Genomic DNA, 9,439 nt, shown 5'->3' with positions numbered 1-9,439 from the left:
TATCTGTGTTAGCATCTGAATAGCTCCCCTAAGATCCCCATCAGAAATACCAAAATCGGAAGTTAGGGCTGGAGGTGGAATCGGAATATCGGTTCGAGGAACTGGTGTGGCCTGAATAGGTGTAGTGAAATCAGGTAGTGTAGCAGTTGGGGGATTATCCTCACCCATCGGGTATTCACCTGCCTCTCCAATTAAAGGGTCAACTGCTACTCCCAAGGCGGTATTGGCTCCTTGGACAGTTCTTGCTCTCTTTTTAGGTGCCATATACTGAAAGTTAAGGGGATGTACGAGTTAGAAGAGGAACAGTTGCACAATTAGTTTCATCGCACGATCCAGAATATCAAAGAAGGGTATTATTCCTAAATGTTCAAGTAGCCTCCAACTTATATATGTGGTCAACAACACACCGATAAAAAAAACATGCGCAATAGGAAACTTAAGTGTTATCCACTCAGCAGAAGAACCTCGCCGTGAGTACGGGCCTCCCACCGGCCCTTCGAAAGCTCGCTCCATGTGCGCTCGGAATATGGCTTCTGTGACACGATGCCCTCGACCCATTCCTTAAGTTGAGGAACTAAATCCGGCATCCGAGCAAAAGATGCACCACCACAAAATATTGATGAGATGGGAGAAAAAGGAAAAGCGATAAAAGAAATCTTAAAGGCAAGGTTATACTTACGTTTCATGTTCCATTTCTCAGAAAATGGTATATCCTTGGCCGGGATTAAATCTGAATTCTTTACTCGAATGAATCGGCCTAACCAGCCTCGGTCCTGATCCTCATCGATGCTCGAGAATGGGGCCTTACTAGCCGGATTAGCAAGTTTTATTAACCCCCCTCGATAGAGTCGGGGACTGTACCGACGCACGAGATGATCGATGGTGACACCTCTCGATATTGTTTACGAAGAAATGGAGAAGGATTACTATCCTCAGAAATAAGGACGAATTTGCCCGAGGGTCACCTCGTACCTCTTACATAAGGCAATGATGACCGGATCTAAGGAGCCCAACGTGAAGGGGTAAGTGTAAACACTTAAAAAAAACCTCCACGTGGGTAGTAATCGCTTCCTCAGGCATAGGAACCACCTCCTTAACCTTGGAAAGAAAGTTGTCGGTGATCGAGCATATATATCTCGAGACCGGTTCACACTGACTCGGCACCGAAGAGGTTTTCTCGACCTTGAAATCAGCACCGGTTGGGCACCCCATAGAAACGAACATCTTCAGAGGGGGTTCCGGTGTCGGTTCCTCAATAGCAGCAAACGAAACGTTTTCCTCGACGCCCGGTCATGAGGTAGAGGGAGTTTATTTTGGGGAACAGACTTTGAAGTCTTTGCCATTTATTTGATACGTGAAGGAAAGAGAGGAAATTTAAAGATTAAGTTTGATGGTTGGGAATAAAAACAAATCTGAAGTTCTTATGAAAAGATTTCAAAATAGCCAAAGATTTACTACTTGAAAGTGTTGAAATTTCTAAGAAACAGGAGTAGAGAAGTTTTGGATGTAAAAGTTTGAATGAATGAAGGAGGGGATATTTATAGTTTTCAAATGGCGGTTCAAAACTATAAGTGGCCGACCGACAACTAACGAACATTTAATGCCATGAAGACGTGACTGACGAGACGTTTCGTTCAATTTGTTGTTTCTGACGAGGAGTACCGAGGAGAGATATCGGAGGCTTATATCGTTTCTCGTCGTTAATTCTCCAAAATATGAGGGGACTAGCTATATACGATCGAAATCGAGCTCGACCAGAACTTGATGGATTAGAGTTGGAACATGGCGACCTCGGACTGAAGATCGACCACGAGTCTCACCGAGCTAGAACCATAGGTCGGAAAACCTACCTTCGAGGAAAATCGAGTCTGGTGTCAACCTTAACCTCGAACGAGCTCGGAGATAACTAACAGAAGGCCGAAATATCTGTGACCGGTCGGATATTACGGCGAGAATCTCGGCACAAATCAGCGAGGAACCGATAACCAGCAAATCAAGATATTTTTTACCTTTTATAGAAATGTACCTAGAATAGGACTCTTTCACTATATAAAGGGGGTTTGATAATTCATTCAACACCTTGTAACACGCATCACAAAGCAATATACTATTATTTCTAATTTTTATTATCTCGTCATTCTATTCCGACATCGATAGAAGCATTTCTAGCTCGAGGGCGACTTACCTTGCAAAACTAAGATTGTTCAACTCGTGTGGTTTGCATTTACTTTTTCTCTGTTTATTTTAACTCTAATCTGATTTATTATTTCGTATCAAATTAGATCGTGTATCTTTAAAACTATGTATAAATTCAATTGTTATTCGATTTTGAGGGTAATTAAACAGAACGAAAGGAACTTGTGGGGGAGCCTAGAGGGAAAAATGGTAAATAGAGCAAAGGAGGAAGGGTCTGGCCAGTTAGATTTATAGGAAAGTAGAGGCATATAAGGCATGGGTACCATGCACTATACCAACCGACCATTTAAACTGGTCTGTTACGCCATAGTGGTATAGCCCATGGTACCCATGCGCTATATGTAGTATTGTTTTCACGTTAGTTTGGTTCTTCAAATTCAATTTTACGTGACTTTCGTTCCCGTCTCTAGTCGTTGTTTGTCCATACAATAACATTGAGTATTTTTGATTGGTTGAATCAATATATTTTGTTTAATTTATTTGATTTACTCCTAAAGTAACTGATTCCTGCATAATAATTTATTTATTATTAATTACCGCACAATTAATTATCACATAGATAATGCCTACAGTATAATCCTACACAATTACCATATGCACCAAACAACCCCTTAGTACAACTCGAAGAAGCAATATTAAATAATCAAAACATTTATTTTAATAGGTAATATTAAATAATTAAAATTTCTTATTTTTAACATTCAACTTTTATGGATTATGAATTAAGATTCATTTTTTTTATATAAATATTTTTGGACATAAATCCTTGCTAGTTTTAAAGTGTATATATTTAACTTTATTACTTTTAAGATTTTTATTTATTATTTATCGTAATAAAGAGTTATGTAAATGAGTAACACATCATGCATTGCATTTACAAATTTGGTGTGATTGAACTTTTTAAAAAATCTATAGTGTTTTAATAGAAAAATCTACGTAGGATGAGGTGTTCACGAGGTTGTTTAACATGTGTTTTGAATTTTCAACTAAGCCAAAGTTTGGAACTCATTTTGTGTTAATAAAATCCCACCCAACATCCGAGTTTGGAATTGGGTGCTACCCCTTTAAAAAAAAAAAAAAACTAAACCAAAATTTATAATTTAACGTTATCAATAGGAGTTTTTCACACAGTACGTAGTACGTATAAATTTCGATTCCAATTGGCGCTTTCTCCTTTTAATTACTTCCCGTAATGTGATGAAAAAGAAAAAAAAGGACGTAAAGCAAAGAAAAATGGCTATCCACGTTGACTCTGAAGAATAAAATGGTGCAATTCTAAAGTCAAATGATCAGATTCATCGAACTAGCCTCACATGTTGAAAAATCAAAAGCTATTATCATTTAAATTTCTTGTGTCCCTGGAAATTTCTTTTGTCTTAACGTATCACACATTTTCTGTACCAGATTAACTTTTTCTGATGGAATTAGACTATTAGGCACCACTTGTTGTTTTGTAGTTTTTTACAAATTTGTTTTCAGTTTTATGTTTGTTTTATAAGAGATCTTCATTTTTAATTTTTTACACAGAAAGATCTGAAAAATTAATATACAAGAGATCTGAAAAGATCATATTCATATATTCAAATTGTAAATGGTTATAAGAAATCATTTCCTGGAAAAATAAATATATGTAACCCCGCGCCCTCTGATTTTTTACATGACAAGTTTTTCCAGAAGATTTGACTGTATTAATACTTATACATTTGATATAATGCTCTATCACATTATATACCAATTATTCTATTAATAATTTGTTATACTAAAGTAAATAAATTTGGGAGGAAGGTAAGAGAATGATAACGTGACTGCAGACAACTTAAAATAGTTTAACCAAAGGAGTGCCTAGTATATTTTATTTTTAAGTATTTCATTGTTCCAAGGTATTAATATCTGGCAAAAAGTACAAACTTGCTCATGAACTGTGTAAAATTGTCTAACTGTTCTTTCCATTAGAAGTTTGCAACAAAAATGCACTGATATTACCAATAAATTTGCTTCTGATTTAATTTGTTTCCTAAACTACAATGTTGGGTTTGTTCGTTTGGAGTTTCTCCTTCTCTTAGATTGGCCTAACTTTAAAAACCAGTTCACTTGCTCAGAAACTCCTCCAGAAACACCAATATTAGGTGAATCCATGTGGGGTTAGATTCATTGACTTCATTTTCTTTTCATTAGATGTATAGAAAATTCCTATCTACTTTTCTACTCCATTGCTTTTTCTACACTTCCATTCCATGCCTCTTGCCAAAAGTCAATCAGAAAAAATGTCTCAGTTTGTTCATCATGTATTCTTGAGTTCCAGAAGCAAAGAAATAAGCAAGACATTTGGAGATCATCTTCAAACAGCTTTGCTAAATGCTGGTATTCGCACATTCAAGTTTGATGAAGAGCTTGAGGAAGAAGAGGAACACCAGAAAAAACTGCAGAAAGTAATTCAGGAATCCAGAATTCTTATAGTTGTTTTTTCGAAAGACTATGCTTCTTCAGAGAGATGCCTTGATGAGCTTGTGTATAGTCTTGAAAGCAAGAAAGGTTTTGGACATTTTGTTCTTCCTGTGTTTTATGATGTGGATCCATCAGAAGTCCGAAAGCAGAAAGGCAGCTTTGAAGAAGCTTTCTTTAGATATGAAGAGAAATATAAAACAGAGAACAACAAAAGGAGAAAGAAATGGATGGAGAAGGTGGACAAATGGAGGGCTGCCTTTAGAGAAGTTGCTGATTTGGGAGGAATGGTCTTACAGAATCAAGCTGATGGGTAATTGCTTTAGAACTTTTCTGTTTATGTCATTCAGTTATTGTTAGTGCTAATTACAAAATGTAAGAATACTGGATTCAATCAAATTTTCAGGTATGAATCAAGGTTTATTCAAGAAATCGTCAAGGTGGTTGCAAGTAAAATGAACCGCACAATTTTAAGTGTTGCCCTCCATCCAATTGGAATAGATTCTCGAGTCAAAGACCTTAACTTATGGTTGCAAGAGGAATCAACCACTGTAGATATCCTGGCAATACATGGTATGGGAGGAATTGGGAAATCTACAATAGCAAAAACAGCTTATAACCTGAACTTTGACAGATTTGAGGGAAGCAGCTTTCTTGCAGATGTGAGAAAAGCTTTAGAAAAGTACGATGGTTTAGCTCGTCTACAAAGACAACTTCTCTCAAATATTCTTGGGAAGAATGTTGAAAAGTTGTACAATGTCAATGAAGGGGCTGTCAAGATTCAAGAAGCCATCAGCTGCAAAAGAGTTCTTGTTGTTCTCGATGATGTGGACGAGTTAGATCAGCTAAATGCTGTACTTGGTATGCGGCAATTGTTTTATCCAGGTAGTAAAATTATCATAACAACAAGAAATGGGCACTTGCTAAATTCCAGTGAAGCCTGTAGATGTAAGATGTATAAGCTGAACTCTTTGGATGCTAGAGAATCACTACAGCTGTTCAGTTGGCATGCATTTGGTGAAAAATACCCTCCCTTAGATTATATGAATCTTTCCAGAGACGTTATAGTTCATTGTCAGGGAATTCCATTAGCTCTTAAAGTTTTGGGTTCCTCTCTTTGTGACAGAAGCACAGAGGTGTGGGAAAGTGCATTAAGGAAATTGAAAGCGATTCCAAACAGTAAAACCCTGGAAAAACTAAGGATAAGTTATGAATGTCTACCAGATGATAATATCCAGAACCTATTCCTTGATATTGTCTGTTTCTTTGTCGGGAAGGACAAAGATTATGCAGTAACAATACTTGACGGATGTGGGTTCTTTTCAGTTGTTGGAATTCAGATTCTTGTTGATAGATGCTTATTAGCAATTACTGACAATAAAAAACTGATGGTGCATCAACTGCTTCAAGACATGGGAAGAGAAATTATTCGCAAAGAATCCCCTCGAGAGCCTTGGAAAAGAAGCAGAATTTGGCTACATAAAGATGCCTTTAACATATTGCAGGCAAACACTGTAAGAATCTAACTCCATGATTTTGAACATGCATTTCAATATCCCTTAATAAATATGATTGGTTGCTTTTCATCAGGGTACTGAAAATATCCAAGGCCTAGTGCTTGACATGCGACTGTTGAAGGAAGTCAAATATGTCGGATCAAATCTAAGGGTAAATGACGCTAGACACAACCGCTCTAATGATCCTGCAGGCGAGAGATCGCTGGTGGTGAGTGACGTCAACTCACAAAAGCGACGGAGGTTAACTGTTTTCAAGCTGTTCACAAATGTCTTTTCAGAAATTTCTAATGGTGTACAGTTTGAACTTGATGCATTTTCAAAGATGAAGAAACTGAGAATTCTACAGCTTACTGATACAAGGTTCACTGGCAGCTATAGTTGGTTTCCTAAGAATTTAAGATCACTTCATTGGCGTGGATTTTATTTGAAATCCATTCCGAAGGATTTTCCTTTGGAGAGTCTGGTAGCTCTTGATATGAGGCACAGCAGCTTGGAACAAGCCTGGATCGGAACCAGGGTATATGTTGTACTTTCATGTTATAGCAGTAGGTGAAGTAGTAATGGCTTCGTTTAGTAAACCTAATGAAGTTGATGTTTTCTATTTCAGGTGCTCAAATTATTAAAAGTTCTCAATCTCAGTCATTCTCATTTCCTAGCAAGGACTCCTGATTTTTCTGGGCTTCCTAATCTGGAAAGACTCATCCTAAAGGACTGCATAAGATTGTTCAGTATTGATGAGTCGATCGGAGACGTTAAGGCAATTGTTCTATTGAACTTGAGAGACTGTAAGAATCTGAGGAATCTGCCAAAAAGTTTTTGTAAGCTCAAATCCTTGGAAACACTTAACATTTCTGGCTGCTCTAGACTTTCTATATCAACAATGGAATTAGGAAAGCTGGAATCCTTAACAACCCTCAACGCAGATGAAATAAGTTACAATCAGGAGAAACCATGGACTGCGCTCTGGCAATCTTGGTCATCAAAATTAAGAAAATCCCCTGATTGTAACTTGTCTTCTTTATCAAGTTCCCTGGTTAACTTGAGTCTTGCAAAATGCAGGCTAACGGATGATTTTCTATCCGTTGGTCTTTGCAATCTTTCCTCATTAAGGCATTTGAATCTAAGCGAAAACCTGATTTGTAACCTGCCACAAAATATCACAAATCTAAGTATGCTTCAGGAACTTTGGCTAGATGCATGCTCAAGTCTCCAATCGCTTCCCAAGCTACCGCCGAGCCTCATCAAGCTGAAGGCTATAGACTGCACATCACTAGAAAGAGTTACAAATCTGCCAAACCTATGGGAAACTCAAACTCTACTCTTGGATGTTACAGGCAGCGAGAAACTAACTGAGATTCCTGGACTTTTCAAGCTAGAGCCAGTCGGTAATTTTAAGGAGGAAATGTTGAACATTTTAAGCCATCTCAACCTGGAAGATATAGAAAATGCAGAGGTAGAACTATTCAATAGGCTTACAGACACGAAGAGGAAATATCCTGTTCAGGTATACGATTTTTTTGTTAGCATGGCTTTCATCTGATTATGTACTAGAGTCCACCCCTACAAAGTACAACAGAAACAAAAACAAGAGATAAAAAGCCAACTCCTATGGCAAGTTTATCATGCTTTATTTTTTTCCTTTAGGGACTCCACGAGTTTGGAATCTTCAGCACTTATTTTCTTGGAAGTGAGATTCCAAGTTGGTTCAGCAACAAAGGTGAAGAAAGCATATTGACTCTGAAAGTGGATTCTCATACTAATACAAAGATAATAGGACTTAATATCTGCGTTGTATATTCACGTTCCACTCATCATAGATTTCAACGCTGGGGTGAAAACCAACTTGGGAACTGGTATTCTTTTTTCATCAAACTGAGTAATGTGACCAGCGGTGACAAGTGGATTTATGCTCCAACATTCATAGGCATTCCAGGATCAAATGAAGATCTGACATTTTTGTGCCACTGGAAATTTGGAAAGTATATACAAGCTGGTGACGAGATTAATGTCTCTGTACTTGGTTGGAGTTATACTTTTCAAATGAAAGAGTTTGGAGTCAGCATTGAATGTGACAGACCAGAAACAGACCAGCACTTAACATCAACTAGTGAATCAAAAGAGCTAGCAATCCAACATGGGTATCCAAGTACTTCTATGCAAGAGCAGTGTGTCATGGGAAGTTATATGCCTGTATATCAGATTGCAGCTCGCCATTACTACTTTTCTCACCCAGACTACTTTTTGCTTAAATCCAATGAACATACAGCTGTGAGGTCGATCTTGTACGAGAACTTATTTGAGGATTTTGTGCACAGTACTACAGGTTTAAATTTTTTTTAGATTTCTGTTTCAGATTAACCGTACTTTTTTCTTCTCACTGATAGGTGATAAATTAGGTAACCATGTTTTCTTGAAGGTACCAAAGATGCAGGAGCAGAAGATGATAGCGATTTTGATTTCGATGATGAGAACTACACTGAGGAGGCTGCCTTGGCAGAACTAGAGGACAACTTAGAATGGCCTTGGTAACAAATAGAGAAGTGAGGCACACAACATGTATAGTAAAAGAACCAAACTAAGCAAGAAATCATTGCAGATATTGGATCAAGGAAACAGTTGCTTGACTGCAATCTTCTTTCCCGGCCTAGTAATAATATTCAGAATATTTCCTGGTTATTTGGTTTTGCTAATATCCAATAAAGGCGAGCAATGTTCAAACGAACCTTTGCATATCTTTTTCTCAAAGTTCATGTAGGGGGGAGATTTTGTGGGATGGAGGTGGACTTAATGCTTGCATCAAAGTTGAAGAATCTTTTGAAGTTTTTAAATTTAAGAGGAAGACTAGTCAATTTGCAGTGAACATGAGGAAGAGGAATGAATATTTAAATTACATTATCCTCATAGCAGTAGTCTAACCTTTCACCTGAATCACCTCAAATGACATTTTGTAGCAAGCATTCAATACCTTAATTAAGTTGATCGGCCGATGTAGTATATTAATACAACTAGATAACGTACATGTGCGATGCACGGTCCCAACTGTTGCTCTTTTTTCTTATTTTCTTTCTTTTAATATTTCTTGCTCTATTGCTAATTACACACTTCATTCGTCTTTCACGGAAAGAAAAAAATATAGGCATTTGTATAATAATGTATAGAACCACATTTACCTGTATTACAACAACAACAACAACAACAACAACAACCCAGTATAATCCCACTAGTGAGTCTGGGGAGGGTAGTGTATACGCAGACCTTACCCCTACCCTGGGGTAGAAAGGTTG

At 37.4% G+C, this 9,439-nt stretch overlaps 1 protein-coding gene across 2 annotated transcripts; it reads left to right on the top strand.

Annotated features, from left to right (window-relative positions):
* The first annotated feature begins 4,101 nt into the window (after nt 1-4,101).
* LOC117277001 (disease resistance protein RPV1-like) lies at nt 4,102-8,873 on the top strand. Of its 2 annotated transcripts, none has more exons than XM_070188405.1 (6): nt 4,102-4,951; nt 5,045-6,152; nt 6,229-6,672; nt 6,763-7,659; nt 7,800-8,478; nt 8,581-8,873. In XM_070188405.1, the coding sequence occupies exons 1-6, from the start codon at nt 4,431-4,433 to the stop codon at nt 8,682-8,684; spliced, it is 3,753 nt and encodes a 1,250-aa protein (XP_070044506.1). In that variant the 5' UTR covers nt 4,102-4,430; the 3' UTR covers nt 8,685-8,873. The 2 variants fall into 2 exon arrangements, with proteins under 2 accessions (XP_070044506.1, XP_070044505.1); XM_070188404.1 differs by having other exon boundaries at nt 4,103-4,951; nt 8,572-8,873.
* The last annotated feature ends 566 nt before the right edge of the window (nt 8,874-9,439 follow it).

The sequence above is a fragment of the Nicotiana tomentosiformis genome, chromosome 11, assembly GCF_000390325.3.
Source record: "Nicotiana tomentosiformis chromosome 11, ASM39032v3, whole genome shotgun sequence".
Classification (NCBI taxonomy): Eukaryota; Viridiplantae; Streptophyta; class Magnoliopsida; order Solanales; family Solanaceae; genus Nicotiana; species Nicotiana tomentosiformis.
Note: the sequence above shows the minus strand (reverse complement) of the source record. Positions and strands in the feature narration are given on the sequence as shown.

Coding starts and splice junctions, on each gene's coding strand:
- LOC117277001 (XM_070188404.1), top strand. CDS start 4,431: ATGCCTCTTGCCAAAAGTCAATCAGAAAAAATGTCTCAGTTTGTTCAT. Junction 7,660..7,799: donor AGAGGAAATATCCTGTTCAG/GTATACGATTTT, acceptor TTTTTCCTTTAG/GGACTCCACGAGTTTGGAAT. Junction 8,479..8,571: donor TTTTGTGCACAGTACTACAG/GTTTAAATTTTT, acceptor GTTTTCTTGAAG/GTACCAAAGATGCAGGAGCA.